The 15,928-nt window shown below is 45.0% G+C and overlaps 1 protein-coding gene across 2 annotated transcripts in view; it reads left to right on the top strand.

The window, feature by feature from the left end:
• LOC149353988 (uncharacterized) overlaps positions 1 to 12,785 on the top strand; it is a 55,976-nt gene extending 43,191 nt beyond the window's left edge. For both annotated transcript variants that reach the window (XR_016289623.1, XM_089577439.1), the window contains 3 exons: positions 3,896 to 4,095; positions 6,458 to 6,539; positions 12,503 to 12,785. Coding sequence is in view for 1 of the 2 variants with exons in the window: in XM_089577439.1 (XP_089433565.1) it covers positions 3,896 to 4,048 (153 nt within the window). In the remaining variant the exon portion in view is untranslated. The remainder of the gene's footprint in view (positions 1 to 3,895; positions 4,096 to 6,457; positions 6,540 to 12,502) is intronic.
• The last annotated feature ends 3,143 nt before the right edge of the window (positions 12,786 to 15,928 follow it).

The following is a 15,928-nucleotide window of genomic DNA, read 5'->3' on the forward strand; positions in this document are numbered from 1 at the left end:
ATAAGCACTGAAAGATCTGATATTTGTATGTATTTTAATTTTCACAGCGCCTGCACCATTGATCGTAGTACTCTCATTGCGCACATATTGTTAACTACAGTCGGAGCTCTTGCATGAAAATACCTGGCGTTATTAGCTCAACTAAGCCCAGAAGGCAACATTTGCCTTCTGGCTGAACGTTTGTCCAAGCACATTGGAAACGCCTAACGTCATACTGTTTGGATAGGCGCGGTTTACAACAGGAGGGCACAAGCAGAGAATCAAGGAGAAAAATATTTGAAACAGGCCAAGAGTTTTTTTTATGCGTTGGTTGGGCACTTGTTAATCGCTTGTTCATCCCTTCTTTTCCGCGTGTTTCAAACAGCAAGGCCCACTCTATGAGAGGCACTCATCAGCGGCTATGTGTTTCGCTCGAGATTGATGTAAGCTGATACGGTGCATATCGGAGCTCTTGTGTACGCACGAGTGTCGCGTGTCAGTTAAGGTATGCCACATATGTAATCCATACAAGTCACCTTTCCGTAGCGCGTGAACTACTATATATGCAGCAGATGTGTTCATCTGTGACATTTGTGACGCGTATGAGCTCGTAAGCAGCCTATACGCGTTCATACGAGACACATTAATTTGTGACACACATGAACTCGTATGAAGTATATGTGCTGATACGAGGCGCATTTGTCGACACATGGCTCATATGGTGCCCATATGAGTCAAACGAGGCACATATGAACTCGTATGAAGCCTATATGTGTTCATATGAGGCACATATACTGACACATATAACTCATATGGGCTGCATACGAGGCAAAGGGAGAGAACGAGTACCGTGGAGGCGCAATGCCTTCGCATTCTTCCAATTCGAGTTCCCGCAGACGATGTAACGTTTTTTTTCTTAAGCTATATGTATCTCTTATATAAGCGCATGGTCAGCGCTGTCCTATCATGGAGCAAACGCACGTTACTCTTTACCCATTCCTGCTTTAATGGAGTGCTCGACACGTTGCGCCATACATATATGTTTTGGTGCTGTTCTGCAGGTATACCGCATTAACTGCGACGCCCAAGCACATCAAGGTACAGCGTATTTAACGTTAGAGTCGAGAAGTTATTTTTATAAAATGCTATTTATAGTTTTTGAAATTCAGGCCTGAAAATCGGTGCTGCATATATGTTTCTCCGACTCGCATTCTTTCATTGCACGACTGGACTTTTTACATTTACACAGAACGAAGACCACAACCTTAAAGGGGGAAATAATCGCACACATGCATGCAACTTTGCATATTTTAGTTTAAAAAACTGAGATTTAAAAAATCTCACAGGAGGTTATGCGGGTTTTTACGAAGATATCATTATCTACGCCCCGGACTATATATGCTAATAAATAATTAACAATGTGCGAGCTATATATATATATATCGCGCCTATCGCCGCAATTGAGAAAACTAAGAAGTCACAATAGCAACTGCATGATGCTCCATAGCAGTCGGCACTTCAAAGTTGCGTTGCCTATTGCAGGAATTGGCCAGGTTCTAAATATGGCAAAGTCAATGCAGGGGAAACATTCGAGAAAGTGGTCCAATACTGCCAACTTCTAAAAATGGCTGAGCCAAGGCGGGTGAAACGTCCGAGAAATTGGTCCAATACTACCAACTTCTAAAAATGGCTGAGCCAAGGCGGGGAAAACGTCCGAGAAATTGGTCCAATACTACCAACTTCTAAAAATGGCTGAGCCAAGGCGGGGAAAACGTCCGAGAAATTGGTCCAATACTACCAACTTCTAAAAATGGCTGAGCCAAGGCTGGGAGAACGTCCGAGAAACTGGTCCAATACTGCCAACTTCTAAAAATGGCTGAGCCAAGGCTGGGAGAACAGAGGCAACGCGGGGCCTTCACAGGGCTGTCGTTTGCCAACTCAGATCCTACATTGGACCGATGTCATGTGCTGCTTGGGTAGTGATCCGGCGAAAATAGGACCCCGGTGTAGTATTCCATATGGGGAAAGGAGATTTGAAGGAAAGGAAGAGGTAGAATGCAAAGGAAATGTGTTGAGAGAGATGTCTGCACACACAGTGACTGACACTAGTTTCTCGCTGTGATTCTAATGCATAGCAATTCCCTTAACGTACACCATTTGCGTCCTTAAACACACCGCAGCAAAGCATCGGCTAGATATACTTCGCAGACTTTGATATCGGGCAGTTGCACGCTCTTCAGTCTTAGTCAGCGTAAATACGTTTTATGGTGGTTTTCTTATCTGTGATGCATAGTAGCGGGGCATTGCTCAAGTTCTATCACCCGTTTCCGGTTGAAGCTTTCTATTTTCAAAAAATTTGTAGAAAGTAAGAAACTTTCATAGAGTGCGTAGCATTCGCTCCTGATCCAACAAACTTTTCGTATTGCATTATTATTGGCCGGGAGGACAGGGAATTTTTGTCTTTATTGAACGATAATACTCCAAGTGTAATAATCGATGCAGTATTTAATATTTACCTTTTCCTAGATGCCTGAGGCACGGCCGCCGCTGAAAATCTCTGGCAGTGTTTAGTTCAGCTGGCATTGATTAGGCGGTTCGGGTTTGCGTCATAGAGGATGAGGACGCAAATCTAAATCAATAAAATATGGCGGGTATTGATATCGTGGGGACGAACGGCAGTACTGAGAAGTTTGCTGCCGTCGTCAAGGAATAAGCTGGACTCAACCGAAGCGGCTCTATAGAGGCCTGGCACTCACACCTACCTGACCACTACACGGCTATTGAGTGCCTTGGTTACGATAGTTTCAGACAGAATTGAGCGGTCTTCTGCCCGCCCAGGGGGTGCAGCAGTTAAAGCGTTATGCGTTTGAGCACGTGGTAGGTGGAAGCAGCCTCGCTCGAGGTCTCTGCCGCGACGGCCGTATTTCGGTAGGGCCGCGTTAAATATCACTCTGCTTTGCGATATTCGTGCAGGTTCAAGAACTCCAGGTGTTAGAAATTAACCAAAGCCCTCCACTACAATATCTTACATAGTCAACATGCAGCATCACAGCGGTGCAGCCGACATATGAGAGAAAATGTTAGCGGGTTTTAAAACGCGGTAGTTCTAGATCTTTGCCTCGCACTAAAGTAATGAGCAATGTGCTGGGAAATAGGTTCAGCGGTGGACAAACCCACATGGTCAAGGTGTGTGCGGCACATAGAGAGGTGAAGTTTCGTTGGGGCGCAATCAATCGCTCAACTCTTTAAAAAATGACTCCCTGATTCACACCAGCTGGTTATTATCGTATATTGCGGTTGGAGAAAACGTAGGTACTTTTGCCGCTTTTTCCTCAAACCAATTAAAACCTTGAAACACACAGCTGGCATTTGAGCTGACTTTCGCTTTAAATTTCAGGCATCTCAGCTCGCAGTCTGTGCCATTTGGGGAAATTTGTTTTTCGTTTGCCTCGAGGTCCGCATGCGCTGACTGTCGGGGAGAGGGCTACCCGAAAGATCGGCGTGCGGAGTGCCCTGTGCGAAATGAGCCCTTTATGGCAGATGTGTTGTTTTTTCCTGCAAAACACCCCTGGAATGGCGGAACTGGCAGCAACATCGCAAGCACAGTCCATAATTGGTTCCCTGAAAAAACAGGCATAATACTTAAAAATAGCAAAGCGGTGTACTGTAACGTGTATCTGAGCTTTATTTTTTGCAGATTTGTGGAAACGTTTCCTTTATGTACCCTCGAGCTATCATAACTATTTTGACCAGGTAGTAGGGCAGGAAAATGTCTTGTTTCTCATGTCGCCATGACCACCAAATACCACCCTTTTCTGTACTACCATCGTCTGAAGAATATCAAATGCAGCCATGTTTATAGACATCCACAGCAAGACTACAACTCAGTAGTTGTTTCTTTGCACCTCTCGTGCAGACAGCGAGCGGTCCTTGGGATGTTGCGCTCCAAGCATCTCCACCCTGTGGAGTGGGGACGCTCTCCCTGGTAACCTTAGCAGCGGTGGCCATCATCGGCGTGCCCGTGTTGGTACTGTTGTTTCGCCGAGGGCATCCGGCCGCAGCGTTGTAACCTTCGGACGGAGCGGTTTCCATTTGCGACTGCTGCCGTGCGGGAGGGTGAGTGACGTTTTATATGCGCTTGTACACAACTCTCCGTTGAATTGCCAAAAATATGGGAGATTAGGCGGCACTGCATACAAACCCTTTGCCGGTAGACTCGCCCCTTGGTAAGACGGCGAAAGCAAGAGCATTATAATCATCATCAGCCTGACTATACGTCCACTGCAGAGTAAAGGCCTCTCCCATACCTCTCCAATTAATCCTGTCCTGTGATAGCTGCGGCTGCCTTGTACCCGCAAACTTGTTATTCTCCTCCGCCCACATAACTTACTGCTGCGCTTGCCTTGTAATCCAGACCGTCACCCTTAAGGACCATCGTCCAAGCCCTTCCCTTCTCGTTACAAGCCCTTCCCACGGCCATTTCTTCCTGGTGCTTTCGACTAGGGTGTCATTAACTCATGTTTGTTACCCAACCACTCTGCTGTAGGTACTTTACATGTACTTAACATTTTCCTTTCGAGAGCTAGCCGCATAGTCCTTAACTTAGTTTGAATGTTTTTCGTTAGGCTCCATGTTTCTGCTACGTAGGTGAGTACTGTTAAGATACAGGTGTTATAAACTTTTCTCTTGAGCAATAGTGGTAAACTGCCGTTCATGATATCAGACAGTGGTACACTGCCATTCGTGATGCGCTCCATCGGTATTATTCTTCCAGTTATTTCTCTTCCGTGATCCATATCTGAGGTCACTACCTTTCCTAAGTAGACGTATTCTATTACCAATTCTAAACCCTCGCTACAAACTGCAAACTGCGGTTCCCTTCCGAGGCTGTTGAACATAAATTGCTGTTCTGAATTTTAATTTTAGACTCACCATTCTGCTGTGCCCCTCTAACTCAATGATCATGCTTTGCAGCTCATGTTCTGAATGGCTTAGCAAGCTAACGTCTTTAGTGAATCAGATACTACTAAGTTATTCTCCATAAACTCTTATCCCTAACTCAACCTTGTACAGGCTGTAGTGTTATGAGGCAGCGTGATGGAGAGTTATCAAGCGCGCGCGCTGATACATAGCTGCAGCAAGACGGTTTACATGTGTTACACTCTGAGACTTTATGCGGAGTCACCCTTAGCGGCTTCGTTTCAAAGCAAGGAGCAGCAAGCAATAGAGGCTCATTTTTCGGTTTGCCACTACCCGCCGGCTACCTCCTGTTATTTCACAGTCTTCTGAATACTTCCTGTAAAACGGCAGTGAACAGCCTTGGCGAGATCATGTCTCCCTGCCTGACACCCTTCTTAATTGGAATTTTATTGATAATTTTTTCGCGGGACTCTGGTGGCTGTGCAACCATGGTTGACATTTTTCAGTATTAATGCATAAGGCTCTGCTAAACCCTGATTCGCAATGCCCGTTTGACTGCTGAAGTTAAGACTGAAGAAAATATTTTCTCATAATCTATAAATGCTATGTATAAGGGTTGTTTATATTCTGTGCATTTCTCTACCACCTGTTGGTACTGTGAATATGACTCATATTCTTGTATCGTTGACAGAAGCCTGCCTGATCATTTTGCATATTGAAGCCTGAGGTTTTCCTGACTCTAGTTGCGATTACTTTGTAAAGTCCTTGCAGATAACTCAAGTAACTTGATCATCTACAATTTCTTAAGTCAATTACGTCTCCTTTCTTAATGATTAAGATGATTTCAGTGTTCCTGAAAGCTTCTGGTACGCTCAAGGTCTTACGGCATTGCGTTTACAGTCTGACTAGGTAGCAAAATCTCCTTTCTACCCTTCAACAGATCTGCTGTTACCTGATCCTCACCAGCTCCTTTCCCCCTTTGCATTGCTCCCGAGGCTTTCTGTACTTCCTCATTCAACAATGGTGGGATATCTGGTTGCTGTCCTTTACTGCTACTCTCATAAACGTCCTTATTGCATTGCCTACCGAGTATATATGTAATTAAACTCTTAGACTTCTTTAACTATCTAACTCCTATTACTAATTACGTTGCTCTCTTTGTCTGTGAACTCATACATCTGTTTGTTTCCTATGCCTGGTTCCTCTTCACTGCTTTTAGGCCTCCTCCGTTCTTTGGAGCATTCTCGATTCTCTCTCTTTTAGGCTTCTACTGTCTTTTGGGTTTTATGCTGTCACCCTTGGGTATTCATAATCAGATCTTTCTTCTTCTGAGAAAACTTGCAGGTATCCTGTCAGATCACCCTAACGCCTGCTTCTGCTGCGCACTCTATAATGAGAGCGTTGAGGTTATTGTTCATTGCATGAACATTAATGTGGTCACCCTGAGGTAATGCCGAACATCTTTTCTGCAGCGATATCCGGGATTCTACCTTCCCTTTTGCCGCTAACTCTTTTAATGGGCTTGCGCTTCACTAGTTTCTTTTGTTTCCTTTTCAAGTCGACGCTAATTTGGAACCTTACCATCCTGAGGGCGCTACATGCACCTTTCCGAGGACCTCCGCATCCTGCAAGATGCTAGGGTGAGCACATTGTATGAAGTCTATTTCAATTTCAGTCTCACCATTCGGGCTGTTCCATGTGCACTTCATGTTATTTCGTTTTGGGAAGAAGGTATCCATGGTCAGTGAATTGTAACTACCCTCAGTTATTCCTAGATCCTACGGCATAGCCGCCTGTCTGGTCTTGGGCCTGTTTGTTGCCTACTTAGCTTATAAGTCGCCAAGGAGTACAGTGTACTGTGTTTTTGCTTCGCTCATTGCAAAAAAACTGCTTCTTTGAAGCTCTCGACGATCTGGTAATAATGGTTTGATGTAGGGGCGTAGGCCTATACCGCCTTCACTTTTTGCCTGTTAGTCAGACTAATTGCGACACCTGCCACCCTCTAATTAATACAATAGAACTCCACTATGTTACCAGCTCTATCCTGATTGATGAGGAATCCCGCAATAGTTCTCGTCTGTCCAATAATCCGCAATAGCAGAGTACACGCCCGGCCTTTTAGCAATGTATACATCTCGGCTATCCTCCTAGCCTCACTAAGAACTGTACCTTAATTCCCGCTAGTTCCTCTAAGTGCTCGGGACAAGCCTCACTAGATAAGGTTGTAGCGTTAAATGTTGCCAGTTTTCGTTTCCAGCAGGGCTAAGTTCGTAGCCCAGAGATTCTTGGCACCCTCAACTGTGTGTCACAGGTGTGACCTCCGCCTTCGTCAGTTGCAACGTTCATATTGTTGTATTCATACTGGAGGTTGTGGCCACGTACCCCAACGTGGTCAAATCGTGTTTTGGTGAGAGAGAGAGCCTTGTCGGTTCTGGTCACTGTGATCAGGACTCTCCCTTATCCTGGTTATCCAATTCCACTGACACGCGGAATTTTTTTTTATCCGGTGAAGAATTGCGCATCTGAGCGATTCGAACCACGGTCTTCTGGCACGCGAGGCGCATTATCTAACTCTACACCGTTGCTGCAAAGTAGCTAGATGCCCAAAACAACACCAGAAGGAAGCCACGGCTTGATTTTCAGCATAACTGGCCGGGAGTGACATGTCGCTTGGTGATTACTTTGTGTATCTGGTGTTTCACATCATTGCAAACCTTTTAGAGCGCAGCTCCTAGGCGTCTGTTTCTGCGTTTCGCGGCGTCACCGTCGCCGTTGTCCGTTGTAACCAGCAGTGGACACCCTTTAAGCTTCGAAACCAATGGATCGGGTGCTTGCAAAGGAGTAAGTAAAGCGCAACCTCCTCCCCTCAGCAACCGGCGCGCCTGTGGGGGACGCAGCTGTGCATAGCAACCATGACGTCACACAGTAGCAGTAGAAAGAGCGCTCGCGCGTCGGCGGTGGCAGCTACACTGCCGCTCGTTCGCCAGATGTCTCGTTGCAGTCGAACGAGTGAAACGTATAGCTCCGAAACGGCCCAGTGATTCCGCGCCCAGCGGTTCGGGGAAGCGGCAGTTGGTTGACTTCAAGGCTATCGCCAATCACACTTTAGAATTTCAAAAGTGTACTTTTTGAGGAAAGGAAATGCGCAGTATCTGTCTCCCACAGCTGCGAAAGCAATAGAGCGGTGGCTTGGAAAGCAGAGGGTAAAATTTGTAAATTTGTTTTTGACGAATGGAGATGCGCAGTATCTGTCTCACACATCTCGGTGGACACCTGACCCAGAGGGAAGCGCATAACTGCCCTCTTGGAACAATGGACACCTTAATCGTGCTTTAAGCTACGTGGCGGTAGTGACACATGTGCGCTGTATGCTTTGGCATTGACAACGTTTTGCCAGAAACGCTGCCACCTGCCAGGGTGGCAGGGTGGGTGGGGACTTTAATGTAGATATAAAGACAAGCGGGACTTTCTTACAACTTATGCGGGGAATATCCCGTTCCTCTCGCTCATAACGGCTCCCACAGCTGTGACAACCTCGCGAAATACTTGCGCAGACCTCGTCTTTGAAAACCAGGCATTGATGCAGCAAGTTGAGCATATTTCCAGCTATTTCTCCGTCTACAAAGGTTCCTTCATGCCAATAAAGAACTGTTAGTCGAGTGTTTCGTGAAAAGCAAAATGTGTGAAATATAACAAGTTGTCTGTGATTGTACACACATGTCTTGCTCGAATTCTTTGCCTTAATCTATAGGAAAGCTGACACAGCTGATGAGCTGCGATCAAATTTCGCATTAGAAGTAACGTAATCATCGGCAGTTTTTTTCTCTCATAAATCGTGAAAGATACGTCGCTACGCTTTGCGGCAAGGGAGCAAATAATGTCATAGAGAGCATTCAGCCATTTCGGCATTGTTTATTTATTTCGGTGGCAGACTTTTTATCTTTTTCTTTCCACAACGACTAATTTCTTATAACTACGCTGTAAAAAGTTAAATCTCGGTGATGCGAGTATTTGTGGATTTAGAGTTATGTCGTCAGAATAGGGCAGGGCTCAGTGGATGAAAAACGCAAAAAAGACCTGGTTGGTTAGCTCAGTTGTCTACAAAGAAGTGCCGCCGCAGTGCCTCAGTGGTTATGGCACCCCGCTACTCAACCGAAAAACGGAAATTTGACCCCAGTCGCGTCGTTCGAATTTCGATGGAGGCGAAATTCTAGAGCCACGTGTACTGTGCGATCTCAGTGCACGTTAAAGAACCCCAGGTGGTCGAAATTTTCGGAGGCCTTCTCTACAGTGTCCCTCATAGCCTGAGTCGCTTTGGGACATCAAACCAGCATAAACCACGAATCAATAAAGAACTGAACCAAAAGGTGGTTTGTTTTTAGCGTGGAGAACACTAATGAAGCTATTATTTTACGTTGAAAGGCAGTTGGCGGGTATTGCAGTTGATAGAAAAATTGCTACTCTGTCCGCTTCACCTTGCTTTATGTAACAATTCTCCTCGTGCTTGTCTGAGACAGGCGATTGTCCTAGCTCATCATGCCTCACGTCCAGAGTGCGCATGTTAACAATTTGAATAGCTTTCTTGGAAGGCAATTGGGAACAAGATGAGGGCTTTCCCTATGCATGTAACGCTCTCTTCTATCGCTGTTCATAAAGAAGTTCAGTAACGATAAGCCCGTAACCCAGCATATTGAAGTGATCAGCGCACACGAGGCACAATGTATGTGGCTCGTACCTGTCTCCATAAAATGAAAGATGGTCGCTGGTGTCAGCATCTTGAACAGATCTACAGGCGACAAGAAACTCTATCTCCTCCATAGCGGTATGGGCCGCTGGTATATATCTTGCAAGGAGAAATCTTAATCTGTTTATAAGCGCACCGTGCGTACGTTCCCAACTAAAGAAGCCAGACACACTTCTAAATTTCCAGCCTGCTGGGTACACGTGTTCCACGAGCGGCGGTGCGCGAATTGCAGAGTGCATGCGCCCAAAACTTGTTGCACCTAGCTGTCGATGCTCATAGAGAGAGTGATCGTTAAAAGTAGAGAAATATATGCAGATGGTCATGGTTTTATTTATTCTGTTTCTTCGCTCTAGTTGCTGGTGGTCAGCGCCCTCATAATTATTTCTTCGCTCGATACCATCGTTGCCCTTGTAGTTTAGATACCATAGTGTTTGCCTTTATAGTCTCTTTGACCTAATATAGTTCTTTTTTCTTTTACAAGCAGAATGTACTGCTTACTGAACGTACATGTGTCATTCTATGTACAGAACATACGAGTTTTTTCTTACTATTTGTTTGATGTCCTATTCCGCCGCCGTCAATGCTGCACTGTAAGAGGAAGCCAGGACCTCTCAAGCTGTCTATACAGCTTTTTCCCTGGCTGTCCTCGCAACACCTAGTTGCGGAAATAAACCTTCAAACCTTCAAACCTTCAAAAACTTCCATTTTCCAGTTCGAGCTACATTTAGGGTTCGCCTAATGGTCGTCAGGCATATTCAAGTCAGAGGTGGAAAAACGCATTACTATAAATGCAATAAGGGAGAACTAGGAGATCTACAAACTAACTATCCGGACTCAATTGCCACAGCCAGTAATTATTTTGCTCTGCTGGTGTGAAAATCTCAAAGGTGTGGTGCACCAGAGCCCAGAGGCATTTAATAATAGATACGACGCGTATATACGCTTGGACAGGATTTTCGCCAAACAATAGGAATTTGAGACTGAAGAACGAATTGTTAGTGAGATATACATCTATAAATTTGGTGCACCTAAGCTTCTTCAGCCATGCCTACCACGCTGCAACTTCTTCTTCGTTAGACTGCGCAGTCTAGCGCAAATGCGAGACCATTATTGATGATAGCAATAGGAAATGCGGAGCAACTATCCTAGTAAAATGAATACCGCTTTCGTCAGTTACTGCCGCGCCAGCGGAACATGTGTGCTGTGGTGTCAACTATTGGCATGATTAACGAAAGGAGTAAAATACCATTAACTGAAAATAACTAATCAGCTTTTGAATTTTTTTCATGGCAAAAGGTCATGTTGTGTCATTGCACATTTTACATAGAACGTTTGAGATGTTTTTAAAAATTTTGAATGAACCACAGCGCTCTAGATATTGAACGAAACAAAAATAGCTTCCGACATTTAAGTTGGCTGTCCTTCGTACATTTACCAAGCGGCGTCAGTGCGTGTTGTGTCGTCACGGAAACGTCAACATAATCTACGCCGCGACACAAATGAATTGCATAAGCAGTATTTAAAGGGGCCACTGCCATCCCTCAATTGATCCCCGCACAGGGAAGTTTTAACCCAGTTTTGTGGAGTTTGCTCTTTCGCTACCACAGTGCAAGCGTCAAAGGACGTTTTCTGTAACCGTGACTGCTGGCCAACATTCAAGAGGTAAACAACTGCTTTGTCTGTGCCGCGCCTGACTCTGGGGCCGCAGCTTTTGGCTTCCATACGAAGAACTTACCAGCTTTTCAGTGGGCATGACATCGCCCGTGAGGCGTGGAACAAACATTGGAAAGCAAATGTCGCAGCCACAAATCCGTATGTCTGTGAGGATGATGATTTCTAAGCCTTCTGGCGGGACATAAGCCATTCTTTCTCGATTAATGATTTGGTTTTGGAAGCGGCCTTTCTTGCGAGCACAGGCGCAGTTTTCCACGGTTAGAAGTAGGCATGACGTAAGAAACAGCTCCTTTCTGATTTTGTTCCGCGGACGATTACTGCTTGTGGTCAAATTTGTGAGTAACTTGTAGGTAGCTTGTGCACTCTTCGGGCCAGGCGCCACTAGAGTCCCTAAGCTCAAGCATGTGAAACTCATCTCTGCCAGCAGATGACGCAGAGAGCGAAAAGCTCTAAAACCGGGCTATGGATAGCGTAACTCCGATCTCTTAACACCCGGTCTTCTATGTTCGCTTCAGTGTTAACACTATTTTTGAGAAGCAAAATGAAACAAATTTAGAGCGCTTTCAGCTTTAGACAAATTGGTAAGGCTTCTACTATCGAGCTGAAGTGATACTTGGCTCTTGAAGGAAGCAAATGTGGTGGGCGTTCGAAAGTTTAAAAAAAAATATTAGCTATAGGGAGAGGTACTGCAGAGAGAGCACAGCGAGAGAAAAAAACTCTGCTATGAATACCGCACAACGCTCTGGAAAAATAGTGGATCCGCGTGTTCGGGTTTGAATTCGGCCGTTTGCTGTTGTTTTCAAATGTTATGTGAACTAAAACGCCTTTGAAAAGCAATCTGGTATCACGGACAGACATAAACCTTTGCTTATAATTCCGCTATGTTTTCTGATGTTCAGGAAGAATTGAGGCCGAACGCCGATCACCTGAAATTGTCATTAACAACAATTGTTTTGTTAATTATTGTATTCTATAGTTCGAATGATTGTTTGAAGATGTGTACTGACACTGTAATTTAGTCTGTAACCACTTCTGCCTTGTATGGGCCCCCAGGCACCTTTCAAGCTGTCGTAGAACAGCTTTTTTGCCTGGGGGCCTTCAACCTCGAGTTGAAAATAAATGAATTGAAGTATAGTATGGTGAGCAAGCTTCGCAGGCTCAAGAACTTCTCATTCTTCTACGCAGGAGACAGATGCCTTCGGACTTGCCATCGTCGACACCAGTAATGACTGCTGACTTGGTGGAGTGGGCGTTTGCAGGGATTTTGTTATCTTTCGTTTGAGAAATTTTCATTTAGAAGCTATTCAAATGAAACACATTAAATGTAATGTGAGCTCCTTCTTGTTTGGACTTTACGTTGCAACTAAAGGAAAATTACGTAAACAAGCACATGTGTGTTGTATTTCATTTTCATACATATCCTACCTTACCGTCGTCGCCTCATCGTCTCCGAGGTCTCTACCAAAAGACTGAAAATAGTTCTTACATCTGTGAGCTACAGTGGCCGTGGAATTTTTCCTGAAAGTAAAAATCCGTATTCTACACATTCCGGAAGGGGTAATTCTTCTGAATTTATTTTTTAAAATGCACTTTGTCAGTTATACGCCAGCTTTTGGCAGAAGATTTTTTGAATGGCGCAAAGGAACCAACACAGGAAGACACGGAGACAGAAAGAGCGCCTCTTTCTGTCTCCGTGTCTTCCTGTGTTTGTTCTTTTGCGCCATTCAAAAAAAATTATGATGAACCAACTAGCCCAACAGCAAATACTTCTGCAAGCTTTCGGATGGGGAGGGAGGAATACTTATGATGTAGCGATTTCTTTACACTAACCCAGACTGAAAAGTTGCTGAAGAGAGAACTGGCAGTACGGTTACAAGTCGGAAAAACGAATGTTCAGCGTTAGCTGGCACTGGAGAAAGCAGTAAACTTCAGTAAACGGGGTTTAATTCAGTTGATGTTCGGAGTGCTCGTGCGGGACCCAAAGCCATCGACAGTGGCTCCAGCGCACTGCCTACCATATGTGTTCAGGAGCTCAAAATAAGGGGGTTATCATGCATTTGGCTTTAAATAGTTTTCAGTTTTCAAAACGAGTGCTTGTTTCCTTTTCTGTTTCCTACGGCGGAATGCTTGAATGTGCAGACAATGCTTTGTTTATCTTTAACGGCCACAAAAGGAGTATAATCATTTTGACCATGCCGCTTGTAACTTACTGCAGCTTTGAACCTGAATCGACACATTTAAAAGTCGGTTTCGTCGAATAAGACCACCTCAAAAAAAAAAAAACGTAGGTGATCTGCATAGTTATCCGTATGTGAAGTATGTGAAGCACTGCTTACCCCTGCTGTTATTTTGTATGCGTTGTTACAATTTCTCATGCATGACCGAAGTATATGCTCTAGAGTTTGGAAGTCACCCCACATTGGTCAGTGAGGAGGCGTCCCCTTGGCGAAGGGAGGCAATCCAATGCGAAGGAAGCACCACGCGTACACGTCTGCTGTCCTTGAAGGCTGAGAGACGAATGCCGCGAGAGCCCAGGTTACCAGATCGTCCCGATCAGATGTAGCCAAATTGGCCTACTTAGTAGCCCATATTTAGCCAAAAGCGAAAAATTTAAGCAGTGCAAAAAGTCCCAGAAAGCTCTGTTTTATTTTTGTAGGTGGCTCTTTGGCCATTTCAAATTTATTTTCCGCGTGGATACCTGCATATTAATTATTTCCAAGCATGACCTCTGAGATGGTGCACACAGAGTCGTCTTTATCAGTTTTTCCCACCCCCCTCAAAAGATCACGGAGGTCATGCTTGTTGGAATGGATATGCTGTACCAGTTTTAGCAGTGTAGCAACGAAGGTATGCTAAGGAATTCACGATCAGATAAATTCGGTCTTCATTGAAAATGTCGCATTTTCTTTTCTCAAAGCAAAAGTCACAAATAGAAGTGCGCGTAAAGAGCGATGCAAAATAAACTACCTGAAAAATGACACGCATTCAGTGATTCAGTATAGTTAAGCTACTGACAAAAAAATCGCTGAACACAACACAACATAAAAAAGGAATGAGTCGAAAAAAAAATGGTATGTTAGAGGGCGGCTCGTGCAAAATCTAACGCGTAAGAAGGAGGCTAGAAAAAGATCTCGACCGCACAACGGCGAAAGACCATCGACGTGGCTATTTGCTTGCTTATTTGCTTGATTATTTTCTCCTCATGAAAGTTTCCTTCAGCAAAGCGTCCCCCGGACAGTTCATAGACTGTCGTGAAAACTGAAATTTCCACTCACCAGAGATGGGGCAGTATCTACTAGACAGTGTTGACCAAATGTGTAGGGGAATCCCCCAAGGTGGAGTAGATTTGTAATAAAGGAGTAATTACTCATTGGCATCCACCCAAGCGCAGCCACACGGCTACAAAGGAAAGCTACACAGCTTTCTCAGAAACTTCGTAGTTAAAGAAAAATTCGTCCTCAGAAACCGAAGTTCTTGAGAAAGCTGTGTAGCTTTCTTTTGTAGCCGTATGGCTGCGCTTGGGTGGATGCCAATGAGTAATTGCTCCCATATTACAAATGTACTCCACCTGGGGGATTCCCCTAAAAATTTGGTCAACACTGTTCGCACTTCGAGTTATTGATCAATTCGCTCTCGCCCTACCATAAGCTTGCCGTCCCGGTTAGCTCAATTGGTAGAGCGACTGCTCCGGTGAAGCCGTGGTCCTGGGTTCGAACCCCGGACCAGGACGAATTTTTCTTTAACTACGAAGTTTCTGAGAAAGCTGTGTAGCTTTCCTTTGTAGCCGTATGGCTGCGCTTGGGTGTATGCCAATGAGTAATTACTCCCTTATTATCTACTAGACAGTCATGGTCAACGTGGTCCACCCGACTTGACGACTCGAAAAAAACGACATCAAACCAACCCAGTGCCTTCAAAGACGCTGCGGAGCCTGCCATCATAAGATAAAAATAACTTCTCATAAAAACGGCTTCTGTAGCGGCGTGCATGATGCAATTACTTGATGTGGAAGGAGCAGTGTTCACAGAATAGGAATCGGACCTGCGAACTGATAAAAATCACTCCTACAATGTATCTTAATTTTGCTCCCTGTCGGACGGCACTGTGATCTACTCGCTTCCTCTTTGCCGCTATTCAGACCTGTGGTACGACATTCAACACCTTAGTGTCGGCAGGAGGTGGTAGTGTTTTAATGGAAACAAAATAAATGTAAAAGCAAAAAATAAAAGTAATACTAAAATTAAGTAAAACGTGGTGCGACTACGGCAATTGCTGTCTAATGCATTACGCATCCGAGCTGCGGCCGGAGGAAAAAAAACGGACTTACGTGAAACGGGATAGCTCCCATTTTTTATAGCATCCACATGACTGCAGCACTAGGCAGTGCTCCTAGAGGCCCCCGCGCGCAATAGACTCTTTCGACTGCGCTTCCTCAAATGCGAAATATGTCGTCGCATTCGCTCACAGTGCTCCTTCTGGCCTCCACAAGATATGGAATGTTTGCGCAACAATTTTCAGCGGGCGCAACGCGATAAAGACGCAGGAGCCCAAGGTCAGCCGTGGTAGCCTTGGACGTGGGCGACGCCGGCTACGACGACAAAGCCGGCTTTT

This window comes from Amblyomma mixtum, chromosome 3 (assembly GCF_055824585.1).
Source record: "Amblyomma mixtum isolate Tamu chromosome 3, ASM5582458v1, whole genome shotgun sequence".
Lineage (NCBI taxonomy): Eukaryota > Metazoa > Arthropoda > Arachnida > Ixodida > Ixodidae > Amblyomma > Amblyomma mixtum.